The sequence below is a fragment of the Orcinus orca genome, chromosome 11 (assembly GCF_937001465.1).
Source record: "Orcinus orca chromosome 11, mOrcOrc1.1, whole genome shotgun sequence".
NCBI classification, from domain to species: Eukaryota; Metazoa; Chordata; class Mammalia; order Artiodactyla; family Delphinidae; genus Orcinus; species Orcinus orca.
In genome coordinates this window covers 75,548,977-75,565,311 of record NC_064569.1, presented here as the reverse complement: position 1 = coordinate 75,565,311, position 16,335 = coordinate 75,548,977, and the positions used below count along the sequence as shown (strand labels likewise).

Below are 16,335 nucleotides of genomic sequence, written 5' to 3'. Positions count from 1 at the left end.
ATACTAAAAAAAAAGTTACATACCAATATCACTGATGAATATAGATGCAAAAATCCTCAACAAAATACTAGCAAACAGAATCCAGCAACACATTAAAAGGATCATACACCATGATCCAGTGGGATGTATCCCAGGGATGCAAGGATTCGTCAGTATACGCAAATCAATCAATGTGATACACCATATTAGCAAATTGAAGAATATAAACCATATGATCATCTCAATAGATGCAGAAAAAGCTTTTGACAAAATTCAACACCATTTATGATAAAAACTCTCCAGAAAGTGGGCATAGAGGGAAACTACCTCAACATAATAAAAACCATATATGACAAAACCACAGCCAACATTGCTCTCAATGGTGAAAAACTGAAAGCATTTCCTGTAGGATCAGGAACAAGACAATGATGTCCACGCTCACCACTATTATTCAATAGTGGCAATATTGCCGTGGCAATAGATTGCCACGGCAATCAGAGAAGTAAAGAAATAAAATGAATACAAATTGGAAAAGAAGAAGTAAAACTGTCACTCTTTGCAGATGACATGATACTATACATAGAGAATCCTAAAGATGCCAGCAGAAAACTACTAGAGCTCATCAGTGAATTTGGTAAAGTTGCAGGTACAAAATTAATGCACAGAAATCTCTTGCATTCCTATATGCTAATGATGATCTGAAAGAGAAATTAAGGAAACACTCCTGTTTACCATTGCAGCAAAAAGAATAAAATACCTAGGAATAAACCTACCTAGGGAGACAAAAGACCTGTATGCAGAAAACTATAAGACACTGATGAAATAAAGATGATACCAGCAGATGGAGAGATATACCATGTACTTGGATTGGAAGAATCAATCTTGTGAAAATGACTATACTACCCAAAGCAATCTACAGATTCAAAGCAATCCCTGTTGAATTACCAATGGCATTTTTTACTTAACTAGAACAAATCATCTTAAAATTTGTATGGAGACACAAAAGACCCCGAATAGCCAAAGCAGTCTTGAGGGAAAAAAACAGAGCTGGAGGAATCAGACTCTCTGACTTCAGACTATACTGCAAAGGTACCGTAATCAAGGCAATATGGTACTGGCACAGAAACAGAAACATAGATCAATGGGACAAGATAGAAAGTCCAGAGATAAACCCACGCACCTATGGTCAACTAATATATGACAAAGGAGGCAAGTATATACAATGGAGAAAAGACAGTCTCTTCAACAAGTGGTGATGGGAAAACTGGACAGCTACATGTAAAAGAATGAAATTAGAACACTCCCTAACACCATACACAAAAATAAACTCAAGATGGATTAGAGACCTAAATGTAAGACTGCACACTATAAAACTCTTAGAGGAAAACATAGGAAGGACACTCTTTGACATAAATCACAGCAAGATCTTTTTGATCCACCTCCTAGAGTAATGGAAATAAAAACAAAAATAAACAAATGGGACCTAATGAAACTTCAAAGCTTCTGTACAGCAAAGGAAACCATAAACAAGACGAAAAGACAACCCTCAGAATGGGAGAAAATATTTGCCAACGAATCAACGGACAAAGGATTAATCTCCAAAGCATATAAACAAGCTCATGTAGCTTAATATTAAACAAACAACCCAATCCAAAAATGGGCAGAAGACCTAAATAGACATTTCTCCAAAGAAGACATGCAGATGGCCAAGAAGCACATGAAAAGCTGCTCAACATCACTAATTATTAGAGAAATGCAAATCAAAACTGCAATGAGGTATCACCTCACACCAGTTAGAATGGGCATCATCAGAAAATCTACAAACAACCGATGCTGGAGATGGTGTGGAGAAAAGGGAACCCTCCTGCACTATTGGTGGGAATGTAAACTGATACAGCCACTATGGAGAACAGTATGGAGGTTCCTTAAAAGTAAAAATAGAATTACCATATGACCCAGCAATCCCACTACTGGGCATATACCCAGAGAAAACCACAATTCAAAAAGGCACATGCGGAGGACTTCCGGGAAGATGGCGGAAGAGTAAGACGCGGAGATCACGTTCCTCCCCACAGATACACCAGAAATACATCTACGCATGGAACAACTCCTACAGAGCATCTACTGAACGCTGGCAGAAGACCTCAGACCTCCCAAAAGGCAAGAAACCCCCCACATACCTGGGTAGGGCAAAAGAAAAAACTAAACAGAGACAAAAGGACAGGGACGGGTCCTGCACCAGCGGGAGAGAGCTGTGAAGGAGGAAAAGTGTCCACACACTAGGAAGCCCCTTCGCGGGTGGAGACTTCGGGAGGCGGAGTGGGGGAGCTTGGGAGCCGCGGAGGAGAGCACAGCAACAGGGGTGCGGAGGGCAAAGCGGACAGATTCCAGCGCAGAGGATCGGGCTGACCGGAACTCGCCAGCCGAGAGGCTTGTCTGCTCGCCCGCCGGGGCGGGCGGGACTGGGAGCTGAGGCTCCGGCTTTTGTCGGAGCGCCGGGAGAGGACTGAGGTTGGCGGCGTGAACACAGCCTGCAGGGCGTTAGTGCACCGCGGCTGGCCGGGAGAGAGTCCGGGGAGAAGTCTGGACCTGCCGAAGAGGCAAGAGACTTTTACGTCCCTCTTTGTTTCCTGGTGCACGAGGAGAGGGGATTAAGAACGCTGCTTGAGAGAGCTCCAGGGACGGGCGCGAGCCGCGGCTAAAAGTGCGGAGCCCAGAGACAGACATGAGACGCTAGGGCCGCTGCTGCCGCCACCGGGAGGCCTGTGTGCGAACACAGGTCACTAGCCACACGCCCTTCCGGGGAGCCTGTGCAGCCCGCCACTGCCAGGGTCCCGGGATCCAGGGACAACTCCCCCGGGAGAACGCACAGGCGCGCCTCAGGCTGCAACTTCTTGCCGGCCTCTGCCGCCGCAGGCCCGCCCCACACTCCTTGCCCCTCCCTACCCCCGGGCCTGAGTGAGCCAGAGCCTCCGAATCAGCGGCTCCTTTAACCCCATCCTGTCTGAGCAAAGAACACACGCCCTCCGGCGATCTACACGCACAGGCGAGGCTAAATCCAAAGCTGAGCCCCTGGGAGCTGTGAGAACAAAGAAGAGAAAGGGAAATCTCTCCCAGCAGCCTCAGAAGCAGCGGATTAAAGCTCCACAATCAACTTGATATACCCTGCATCTGTGGAATACCTGAATAGACAACGAATCATCCCAAATTAAGGAGCCCTGTGGATGAAAGGCGCTTGGTGCTGCAGCCAGGAGTCAGTGCTGTGCCTCTGAGGTGGGAGAGCCAACTTCAGGACACTGATCCACAAGAGACCTCCCAGCTGCACATAATATCAAACAGCAAAAATCTCCGAGAGATCTCCATCTCAACGCCAGCACCCAGCTTCACTCAACGACCAGCAAGCTACAGTGCTGGACATCCTATGCCAAACAACTAGCAAGACAGGAACACAACCCCACCCATTAGCAGAGAGGCGGCCCAAAATCATAATAAGTCTACAGACACCCCAAAACACACCACCAGACGTGGACCTGCCCACCAGAAAGACAAGATCTAGCCTCATCCACCAGAACACAGGCACTAGTACCCTCCACCAGGAAGCCTACACAACCCACTGAACCAACCTTAGCCACTGGGGACAGACACAAAAAACAACAGGAACTACGAACCTTCAGCCTGCAAAAAAGGAGACCCCAAACACAGTAAGATAAGCAAAATGAAAAGACAGAAAAACACACCGCAGATGAAGGAGCAAGATAAAAACCCATCAGACCTAACAAATGAAGAGGAAATAGGCAGTCTACCTGAAAAAGAATTCAGAATAATGATAGTAAGGTTGATCCGAAATCTTGGAGATAGAATGGACAATAGAATGGACAAAATGCAAGAATCAGTTAACAAGGACCTAGAAGAACTAAAGATGAAACAAGCAACGATGAACAACACAATAAATGAAATTAAAAGTACTCTAGATGGGATCAATAGCAGAATAACTGAGGCAGAAGAACGGATAAGTGACCTGGAAGATAAAATAGTGGAAATAACTACTGCAGAGCAGAATAAAGAAAAAAGAACTGAGGACAGTCTCAGAGACCTCTGGGACAACATTAAACGTACCAACATTCGAATTATAGGGGTTCCAGAAGAAGAAGAGAAAAAGAAAGGGACTGAGAAAATATTTGAAGAGATTATAGTTGAAAACTTCCCTAATATGGGAAAGGAAATAGTTAATCAAGTCCAGGAAGCACAGAGAGTCCCATACAGGATAAATCCAAGGAGAAATACGCCAAGACACATATTAATCAAACTGTCAAAAATTAAATACAAAGAAAACATATTAAAAGCAGCAAGGGAAAAACAACAAATAACACACAAAGGAATCCCCATAAGGTTAACAGCTGATCTTTCAGCAGAAACTCTGCAAGCCAGAAGGGAGTGGCAGGACATATTGAAAGTGTTGAAGGAGAAAAACCTGCAACCAAGATTACTCTACCCAGCAAGGATCTCATTCAGATTTGATGGAGAAATTAAAACCTTTACAGACAAGCAAAAGCTGAGAGAGTTCAGCACCACCAAACCAGCTCTACAACAACTGCTAAAGGAACTTCTCTAGGCAAGAAACACAAGAGAAGGAAAAGACCTACAATAACAAACCCAAAACAATTAAGAAAATGGGAATGGGAACACACATACCGATAATTACCTTAAATGTAAATGGACTAAATGCTCCCACCAAAAGACACAGATGGGCTGAATGGATACAAAAACAAGACCCATATATTTGCTGTCTACAAGAGACCCACTTCAGACCTAGAGACACATACAGACTGAAAGTAAGGGGATGGAAAAAGGTATTTCATGCAAATGGAAACCAAAAGAAAGCTGGAGTAGCAATTCTCATATCAGACAAAATAGACTTTAAAACAAAGACTATTAGAAGAGACAAAGAAGGACACTACATAATGATCAAGGGATCGATCCAAGAGGAAGATATAACAATTGTAAATATTTATGCACCCAACATAGGTGCACCTCAATACATAAGGCAAATACTGACAACCATAAAAGGGGAAATCGACAGTAACACATTCATAGTAGGGGACTTTAACACCCCACTTTCACCAATGGACAGATCATCCAAAATGAAAATAAATAAGGAAACACAAGCTTTAAATGATACATTAAATGAGATGGAGTTAATTGATATTTATAGGACATTCCATCCAAAAACAACAGAATACACATTTTTCTCAAGTGCTCATGGAACATTCTCCAGGATAGATCATATCTTGGGTCACAAATCAAGCCTTGGTAAATTTAAGAAAATTGAAATTGTATCAAGTATCTTTTCCGACCACAACACTATGAGACTCGATATCAATCACAGGAGAAGATCTGTAAAAAATACAAACACATGGAGGCTAAACAATACACTACTTAATAACGAAGTGATCACTGAAGAAATCAAAGGGGAAATCAAAAAATACCTAGAAACAAATGACAATGGAGACACGACGACTCAAAATCTATGGGATGCAGCAAAAGCAGTTCTAAGAGGGAAGTTTATAGCAATACAATCTTACCTTAAGAAACAGGAAACATCTCGAATAAACAACCGAACCTTGCACCTAAAGCAATTAGAGAAAGAAGAACAAAAAAACCCCAAAGTTAGCAGGAGGAAAGAAATCATAAAAATCAGATCAGAAATAAATGAAAAAGAAATGAAGGAAACGATAGCAAAGATCAATAAAACTAAAAGCTGGTTCTTTGAAAGGATAAACAAAATTGATAAACCATTAGCCAGACTCATCAAGAAAAAAAGGGAGAAGACTCAAATCAATAGAATTAGAAATGAAAAAGGAGAAGTAACAACTGACACTGCAGAAATACAAAAGATCATGAGAGATTACTACAAGCAACTCTATGCCAATAAAATGGACAACGTGGAAGAAATGGACAAATTCTTAGAAAGGCACAACCTGCCAAGACTGAATCAGGAAGAAATAGAAAATATGAACAGACCAGTCACAAGCACTGAAATTGAAACTGTGATTAAAAATCTTCCAACAAGCAAAAGCCCAGGACCAGATGGCTTCACAGGTGAATTCTATCAAACATTTAGAGAAGAGCTATCACCTATCCTTCTCAGACTCTTCCAAAATATAGCAGAGGGAGGAACACTCCCAAACTCATTCTACGAGGCCACCATCACCCTGATACCAAAACCAGACAAGGATGTCACAAAGAAAGAAAACTACAGGCCAATATCACTGATGAACATAGATGCAAAGATCCTCAACAAAATACTAGCAAACAGAATCCAACAGCACATTAAACGGATCATACACCATGATCAAGTGGGGTTTATTCCAGGAATGCAAGGATTCTTCAATATACGCAAATCAATCAACGTGATACACCATATTAACAAATTGAAGGAGAAAAACCATATGATCATCTCAATAGATGCAGAGAAAGCTTTTGACAAAATTCAACACCCATTTATGATAAAAACCCTGCAGAAAGTAGGCATAGAGGGAACTTTCCTCAACATAATAAAGGCCATATATGACAAACCCACAGCCAACATCGTCCTCAATGGTGAAAAACTGAAAGCATTTCCACTAAGATCAGGAACAAGACAAGGTTGCCCACTCTCACCACTCTTATTCAACATAGTTTTGGAAGTTTTAGCCACAGCAATCAGAGAAGAAAAGGAAATAAAAGGAATCCAAATCGGAAAAGAAGAAGTAAAGCTGTCACTGTTTGCAGATGACATGATACTATACATACAGAATCCTAAAGATGCTACCAGAAAACTACTAGAGCTAATCAATGAATTTGGTAAAGTAGCAGGATACAAAATTAATGCACAGAAATCTCTGGCATTCCTATACACTAAGGATGAAAAATCTGAAAGTGAAATCAAGAAAACACTCCCATTTACCATTGCAACAAAAAGAATAAAATACCTAGGAATAAACCTACCTAAGGAGACAAAAGACCTGTATGCAGAAAATTATAAGACACTGATGAAAGAAATTAAAAATGATACAAATAGATGGAGAGATATACCATGTTCTTGGATTGGAAGAATCAACATTGTGAAAATGACTCTACTACCCAAAGCAATCTACAGATTCAATGCAATCCCTATGAAACTACCACTGGCATTTTTCACAGAACTAGAACAAAAAATCTCACAATTTGTATGGAAACACAAAAGACCCCGAATAGCCAAAGCAATCTTGAGAACGAAAAATGGAGCTGGAGGAATCAGGCTTCCTGACTTCAGACTATACTACAAAGCTACAGTCATCAAGACAGTATGGTACTGGCACAAAAACAGAAATATAGATCAATGGAACAGGATAGAAAGCCCAGAGATAAACCCATGCACATATGGTCACCTTATCTTTGACAAAGGAGGCAGAAATGTACAGTGGAGAAAGGACAGCCTATTCAATAAGTGGTGCTGGGAAAACTGGACAGCTACATGTAAAAGTATGAGATTAGATCACTCCCTAACACCATACACAAAAATAAGCTCAAAATGGATTAAAGACCTAAATGTAAGGCCAGACACTATAAAACTCTTAGAGGAAAACATAGGCAGAACACTCTATGACATAAATCACAGCAAGATCCTTTTTGACCCACCTCCTAGAGAAATTGAAATAAAAACAAAAGTAAACAAATGGGACCTAATGAAACTTAAAAGCTTTTGCGCAGCAAAGGAAACCATAAAGAAGACCAAAAGACAACCCTCAGAATGGGAGAAAATATTTGCAAATGAAGCAACTGACAAAGGATTAATCTCCAAAATTTATAAGCAGCTCATGCAGCTTAATAACAAAAGAACAAACAACCCAATCCAAAAATGGGCAGAAGACCTAAATAGACATTTCTCCAAAGAAGATATACAGAGTGCCAACAAACACATGAAAGAATGCTCAACATCACTAATCATTAGAGAAATGCAAATCAAAACTACAATGAGATATCATCTCACACCAGTCAGAATGGCCATCATCAAAAAATCTAGAAACAATAAATGCTGGAGAGGGTGTGGAGAAAAGGGAACCCTCTTACACTGTTGGTGGGAATGTAAATTGATACAGCCACTGTGGAGAACAGTATGGAGGTTCCTTAAAAAGCTACAAATAGAACTACCATATGACCCAGCAATCCCACTACTGGGCATATACCCTGAGAAAACCATAATTCAAAAAGAGTCATGTACCAAAATGTTCATTGCAGCTCTATTTACAATAGCCCAGAGATGGAAACAACCTAAGTGTCCATCATCGGATGAATGGATAAAGAAGATGTGGCACATATATACAATGGAATATTACTCAGCCATAAAAAGAGACGAAATTGAGCTATTTGTAATGAGGTGGATAGACCTAGAGTCTGTCATACAGAGTGAAGTAAGTCAGAAAGAGAGAGACAAATACCGTGTGCTAACACATATATATGGAATTTAAGAAAAAAAAATTGTCATGAAAAACCTAGGGGTGAAACAGGAATAAAGACACAGACTTACTAGAGAATGGACTTGAGGCTATGGGGAGGGGGAAGGGTAAACGGTGACAAAGCAATAAAGAGGCATGGACATGTATACACTACCAAACGTAAGGTAGATAGCTAGTGGGAAGCAGCCGCATAGCACAGGGAGATCAGCTCGGTGCTTTGTGACCGCCTGGAGGGGTGGGATAGGGAGGGTGGGAGGGAGGGAGACGCAAGCAGGAAGAGATATGGGAACATATGTATATATATAACTGATTCATTTTGTTGTGAAGCTGAAACTAACATACCATTGTAAAGCAATTATGCTCCAATAAAGATGTTTAAAAAAAAAAAAAAAAAAAGGCACATGCATCCCAGTGTCCATTGCAGCACTGTTTACAATAGCCAGGTCATGGAAGCATCCTAAATGCCGATTGACAGACGAATGGATAAAGAAGTTTTGGTACATATATACAATGGAATATTACTCAGGCATAAAAAGGAACGAAATTGGGTCATTTGTTGAGACGTGGATGGATCTAGAGACTGTCATATAGAGTGAAGTAAGTCAGAAAGAGAAAAATAAATATCGTATATTAATGCATATATTTGGAACCTAGAAAAATGGTACAGATGAACCGGTTTGCAGGGCAGAAATTGAAACAAAGATGTAGAGAACAAACATATGGACATCAAGCAGGGCAAGCGGCGGGGGTTGGGGGTGGTGGTGGGATGAATTGGGCGATTGGGATTGATATGTATACACTGATTTGTATAAAATTGATGACTAATAAGAACCTGCTGTATAAATAAATAAAATAAAATTCAAAAAGTAAAAAAAAATAGTTTATCATTTAATGTAATCAGAAGTATAATTTTATTGTATATGTTTATGGTTATCAAAGGAATGTGAATTAGAGTGATATATAGATATATACTGGAATATACAAGAATTTATAAAACTGTTCTTCCCTAGAGTTAATGTCATGTCATTTGTATAACTATCCTTAATTAGATGTAAAGTCAAAATATGATGAAGAAAGGAGTCTTCGAGAAGCTGCCGAACAAAAAGTGACCAATCTAACAGAAGAATTAAACAAAGGAGCAACTATAATTCAAGATCTAAAGACTGAACTGGTAATTTAGAAGCCATTTATTAGAATGTACCTTATTTGAAATCGAAAAATTAAATGTATACACTGATGAAACATTTTTGGAAGTACAGCTTGAGTAGAATGGAGGAAAGAAAAAAATTCCCTTTAGTTTTTCCATGTAAATGTATATACTTTATATGATTTTTAAAGTACAAATGGAATTTTATGACACATAATTTATGACTTTAACATTTTTGTTGTTTCTATCTTAATATCGTGTCTTTTTTAGTAGTTTCCATATTTGCATCTCTGATCTTACCATCCCTTGAACTTTAGTTGTATAAATTTATACTTTTCGGGTACTTCTGATTGCATTTCTAGCTTTCATTTCAAATTCAACAAGTATAAAATCAAGTCATCCTGTTTCCTCTGTAACTGTATTTCTGTCATTGGTACCATGTATTTTCATCACTCTCCCCAGGCTTAACAACTTTGGATCTGTCCTTGCCTCCTTTCTGTCCTTTATTTAGCACTCAAGAAATATATGAATAAATGAATCAACTGTATTCAACCTGCAACAAACCCAAATTATGCTTATACCTGTTCCTTCTTCATGTTATTGACCAGTTTCCTAGGATAAAAAAATGAAGGAATTTAGCATTTATCAAGTGATTGTTATCACCAGTGGGTGTACTTTGTGAAGGAAAGGAAAGCAATTAAAGTGCTAAGGATAATTGTGAATTTGTGGTTTTGTACCTTGAGTGCTAATACTATCAAGTATAAGATAGAGCGGGAAAAGGAGAGGGTGGTTGGGGGAAGACATCAGTGTTTGATGTTTGGAATCTAGTAATTGATATTAAAGATTGTTTTATTTTGATTTCTTAGTAGTAAAACTATTTTAAAAATGTGTGTTGGCCTTCCCTGGTGGCGCAGTGGTTGAGAGTCCGCCTGCCGATGCAGGGGACATGGGTTTGTGCCCCGGTCCGGGAAGATCCCACGTGCCGCGGAGTGGCTGGGCCCGTGAGCCATGGCCGCTGAGCCTGCGTGTCTGCTCCGCAGCGGGAGAGGCCACAGCAGTGAGAGGCCTGCATACCACAAAAAAAAGAAAAAAAAAGTGTGTTATTTTAGTTTCACTGTGATTTTTAATTAAAATGTGTTGTTTCACAGCTTCAGAGACCTGGAATAGAAGATGTTGCTGTGCTTAAGAAAGAACTGGTACAAGTGCAAACGCTAATGGACAACATGACCTTGGAACGTGAGAGAGAATCTGAAAAACTCAAAGATGAATGCAAAAAGTTACAAGCAGAACATGCTCACTCACAGGTAATGAAGTTTAATGCACTTAAATGAGATTTATGTTAACTTGTTTAGTGTGCACTCTTGAGTGAAGCCAGAATTTTTCCGAGTGACCTATCAAGCAGTATTTGCCTTTCTTTCATCTGGTCTGAGTAATATTTGTATATAGTCAATATAGTCTGATAGTCAATATTTTTAATATTTGCTCTATGAAGCTAGAGCCTTAGAGAAGAATGTTTGCATACAAGAGTATTATTCTGTTTAATAAATGATGTATATTGTATAGAAATTACATTTAAAGTTAAATTTGCTCCAGACTAGTCAGTAAGTAGTAATTAAGTTTATTTCAATTTGGTAGGGGTAAAGGAAGTATGATTTCATTGTCTTCATTTGTATAACCAATGTTGTTTAGAAAAAGTATTTAAGACTTATTTTCTATTCGACTTCTTTTTCATTTATCAGTTATTTAATTTTGTGGTTGAAAGAAGTCATAAAAATCATCTAGTCTAACACTCCATCCAGGAATTCCCTTTATAGCATCTCTGATAAGTGATCTACAACTCTTGCTAGGTGGTGTAGGGGTGCATATTTCTTCCTAAGTCAGCCATTCCATTGAGTTGGCATTTGTTTCCCTATAATTTACATGCACTGGTTCCAGTTCTCAGGAATTAAACATAGTAAACTGTTCTTTTCCACATGAAATATTTGAAGACTGTTCATATTTACTCTGAGTTTTTTTCTTTTCCAGGATAAACATTCTCAGTTTCTTGTACTATTTCTTGCATGACTTTGGCCTGTAAATCCCTTATATAATTATGTCAGCATGTGACAAACTCTAGGATGTGTAGTAAATATATTTGCTTAAAAATGCCTTTGTCCTTCCTACTGTATCATAGGAGGTATTTTGTTATAACTAGTACTATGTGTAGTTCTTAAGCTCCCATATATTATGTGGACCTCTGTTTTTCATGTTTTCAGTTTAAAAAGTTGTTATAGTGACATTTCAACTTGCATCTCTTTCTTAGAGTTTTTCAGCTGGTGATCTAAAAGCCACTCTATTCATAATTAGTAACTTATTAATGAGCTATGGAGTATAAATATTATAGATAACCCATGTCATCCTTTATTTTAGTTCCTCCTGTATCTTATTAGTGGAGGAATGGTGAAAGTTTATGGGTACAACATGCATAGGCATGTGAGGCTTTATGATGCTTAACATTTCAGACTTTAAAGTTTAGGAACTTCAGGTGCAGATTTCCCAAAAGTGATCTTTGTAGCCCAATGACCATAGTACCACAAATTTTCAAATAATTTCAGGGAGTTCATGAATTTATCAAAGCCAATAAAAAGCTCCTAATGTATAATCAAGGAGAGTCTGAATCAAAGAAGTCTCATGAGGTAAAATCCCATCCAGATAATGCTTGAGTAGAAATTTCTTTTAACCCTGGAAGTTAAGTATTAAGTTTGTTTTATATTTAAGGAATCTGGGCTCAATGAGGTTAAATAACTTGTTCAAGGTCATGCACCGAACATAAAGAAGCTTGGATTAGAACTCAAGTTTGGTCTGAAACTCGTGTTCTTTCTATATCATGTTATTTCCCATTTTAGGTGGTCTGGTGATTGCCTTAGAAGTAAATTTGTGCTATTAATCTTGATCTAATACTTATTTTTATTACTTTTTATATCTTGACATATTGTATATTTGTATTGAGTATAGCTTAAAATACTTTTGAGTTGTGTCTAGTACCATTTCCACATGAAAAAAAATTACTGTCTAAATATTCCATCTCATTTATTTGTTTATAACTGTTTTTAGCTTCTGCTTACTCCTTGAAAACTGGCATGTATTTTATTAATTTATTAAAATTCATTTCTATTTATTCTCAGTTAGTGAATTATATAACTTGAACTTAATAGAAAAAAAACTATTTTATATATTACTGCTTTACTGAACCTAAAATATTGGAATCAGAAACAAAACAGTAAAAGGAGTTAAAGAAACTAAAAATGTAATGATTTGTTTGATACTTCTCGTTGAGGCTCAAGATATACAATCTGGTATTATACATTGTTAAATATGTTCCATTCCTTTCATTAAAAATATAACTTATGGGGCTTCCCTGGTGGCGCAGTGGTTGAGAGTCCGTCTGCCGATGCAGGGGACACGGGTTCGTGCCCCTGTCCGGGAAGATCCCACATGCCGCGGAGCGGCTGGGTCCGTGAGCCATGGCCGCTGAGCCTGCGCGTCCGGAGCCTGTGCTCCACAACGGGAGAGGCCACAGCAGTGCGAGGCCCGCGTACAGCAAAAAAAAAAAAAAAAAAAATATAACTTATGAATTCATTGACATTTAAAAAATCTAGATATTTTAGAAGGCATATAGAAAAATAACTCATTCTAAAGCATTTAAAAGTACTTTTAGAATAATTAGCTTTTCTTTAGATCAGAAATTAAGGTTAATAAAAGGATTATTCCTAAAAATCTACATTATTAAACATATCAAAGCTGTCATCAACTTATATTTGGTGTTGTCTTTAATGGAAATGATTTTTTAAGAATTTTATTTGTATTCCAAATATACTTATTTGAATCCCAATTTTTAAAGCTAATAAGGTTATAAAGAGATGGAATAAGTATGATTATACTCATGCATAGTTACTAAAGAGAGCATTTAAGTATCATTTAAAAGTAACCTAGTATAAGAGATCAGATTTAGAGGTGTGTTTGGACTTTTTATTGTATGTTCAATGTGTACTTTTGTCAGTCTTCCACCTTTCATCCATCATTTTATTTTATTTTTTTCTGCTTTCTAATGGAGATGCTTAAACTTGAGGTAATGTGTTTTTGGAAGGCTTTTAATATTAGTACTACTTTTAATAGTACCATAGCACCATATGGCAATTTTGTGTTTTAAGGCAATCTCAGAACTTCAAACATATGCTCATTTTTGTTTTATTAATCAAGCAAATTTTTAACCATCTTTAAAATGATTATTTACTAAAACTAGTAGAATATTAGGACAATAATTATAATCTTAAAGCACTAGCAGGTTTGCGTGAAATATTTTTCCTTAATTATTTTGTAATTTAAAATTTTTTAGTAAAAATTCGATGTTAAATTCAATAATGTGGCTTCAAGGAAATGCAAACTATTTTATAGAGTCTTATATACTGTTTCCTTGTGTACAAATATCTAGTAACTTCTTGGAGATAGAATCACTCATCCCTTTAGCGAGTATTTTTTGAATGCCTGAGTGTCAGCAACTATTTTACATGTGGGGAATACAACAGTGAATAAGATACAGTGCCTGCTCTTATAAAGCTTATATTCCTTTGTGGAAACCAAATAATATATAAGTAAACCAAATCATGATAGAAAGTCAGTTAATGCTAAGTGCTATGTAGACAAACAAAACAGGATATGGACAGTAGTGGGGCTGGCAATAACGTGGGACAATGTTAGATAGAATGATCAGGGAAGGTATCCTCAAAGAGGATACATGGGAGAAGAATGAAGTAAGCAAGAAGCAGGGTGAAGAATTGGGAGCAGCATTCCCAGGAAGTGCAAGTGCTAAAGATTTCTAGCCACAAATGAGCTTGTCCTATTAACTAGTGAGGACTGTCTGTGTGACTTGAAGAACTTCTTTTTGAATTTCACCCAGTGATATTGCTATAGTGAATGTATTTATTTTCTTTGAAATTTTGTCTTCAGTCTTTATTTTTTAAAATAGAAACATATGATCACTGTCAAAAATTAAAACGACTCATAATGTGCAGTAGAGAGAGTGAAAGTGTCCTATAATTCACTCCTGTTCCTCCCCTTCCCCATAACTAAAATATACCTTTAGGTGTATACTTTTCCCACATCTTTCTTTTTTCCCCCCTTGAGTAAAGTGAAAAATTTTAAATGCTTGCTTTTATATTTTTAAAAATTCTAGTTTAGAAACATATACATATTTAGTGTACGAAGGATACATTATAAAATTATTTATGTTACTGTATCTAAAAGGTATAAGATATAACAAAATAATTTTGGATACATTTGCTTTACATTTTCTTTGTTTAGTTCCTTTTATATGTTGGCATTTATCAGCAAGATAGATACTAGATAGATGTTACACATGGCTAACTGTATCTTATAAACTTTAATGTGGAATCATGGTATTTTAATGAAATATACTCAAAATTTGCATTTTAATACATTGTTACTTATTTCTGTTTATTATGTGTGAAATATTCTAGTAATTCCTTTGAAAGAGAGTTAGAAGTAGGGATTTAAATATGATAATTTATTTTCCTGTGTGATAAGTAGGCATTTGTACTACATGATTAAAACATACTAATTTAAAGTAGCTGGATTGTTCCTAATATTTTTATTAACATCCATAATATTGCTAATAGAAAGTGATTCTGAGGTTCAAAGTTGTTAGACATAACAAATTGAAATAAACTTCCAATACCTATATCCATTTCAACGTTACATGACCAGTTCAAGACAGAAAGCGTTTAGGATACACTTTTTACTTGAACACAGTTAAAAATACATGAATATTTAAATATTTTCTTTGAAGTATATTTTATATACATGTTTTCCTTAAAAAATCAGGTCATAAACATATCTCAGACATGCTGTCATTCCCCAAAACATTTTTGAAACCTCTTTTTATTGACTTTAAACCAGTTTGGAAAGCACTCAAAAAACTAGTTTCATTAATTTATGGTTATTAAAATAAGCCCAAGTGCTTAATCATTCAGTTCAGTTACCTTGTTTACTAGTTTGTTTCTAAAACTTTATACCTTCATCCATTATCCTTATCCCTTCATCCACAATGGATTTGGTTTTATTATAATGAGAATCCTTTAACAAAAAAAAGGGCCACACATTCTGGAAGGCTTTCCAAAAGAAGTAGCAAAAGATCACTTGGCATTATTGTCACAATAAATTAGTAGCCTTCTAAGATTTTTTCCTTGAAGATGAAAGTACTCACTTGTAATGTATGATATAGGTAATTGCCGATGTGTTCATTTAAAAAAATTAAGAAATTTATTGTATTCATATTATAGTTTATTTACTGATGAAGAATATAGGCAATTGAAAATAATCGTAATGTTAAGAATGTAAAAAGTAAAGCCAGTAAGCAGTATTAGAAATGAAAAAGTTCTCCTGTTAATATCACTTGCAGGAAACCATACTTAAAAGGCAGTACTTAGTCTCTCTCTAGTGGTTGAAGCTTTCATGTATAGGAAGCTTGTATTTCTAGGCTCTTTGCTTATCTTTCTCTTACCTTATTTATTAAATGATTAAACCATTGTTTTCATAATAGACATTAATTTTCATTTAAACAATATTAAATGCATTAAAGCAAATTCATACCCAGCTATTATTCATGGTCATAGAGTGATCCAGGTTAGTGAAACTATATATAGCTTCTGTTTGATAACTTCTTTGGACAAATAC

General features: G+C 37.0%; 1 protein-coding gene across 7 annotated transcripts in view; it reads left to right on the top strand.

Annotated features, from left to right (window-relative positions):
- EEA1 (early endosome antigen 1) overlaps positions 1-16,335 on the top strand; it is a 143,849-nt gene that overhangs the window by 59,068 nt on the left and 68,446 nt on the right. For all 7 annotated transcript variants that reach the window (XR_004483140.2, XR_007470299.1, XR_007470300.1 and 4 more), the window contains 2 exons: positions 9,506-9,627; positions 10,752-10,907. Coding sequence is in view for 4 of the 7 variants with exons in the window: in XM_004269545.3 (XP_004269593.1) it covers positions 9,506-9,627; positions 10,752-10,907 (278 nt within the window). In the remaining 3 variants the exon portion in view is untranslated. The remainder of the gene's footprint in view (positions 1-9,505; positions 9,628-10,751; positions 10,908-16,335) is intronic.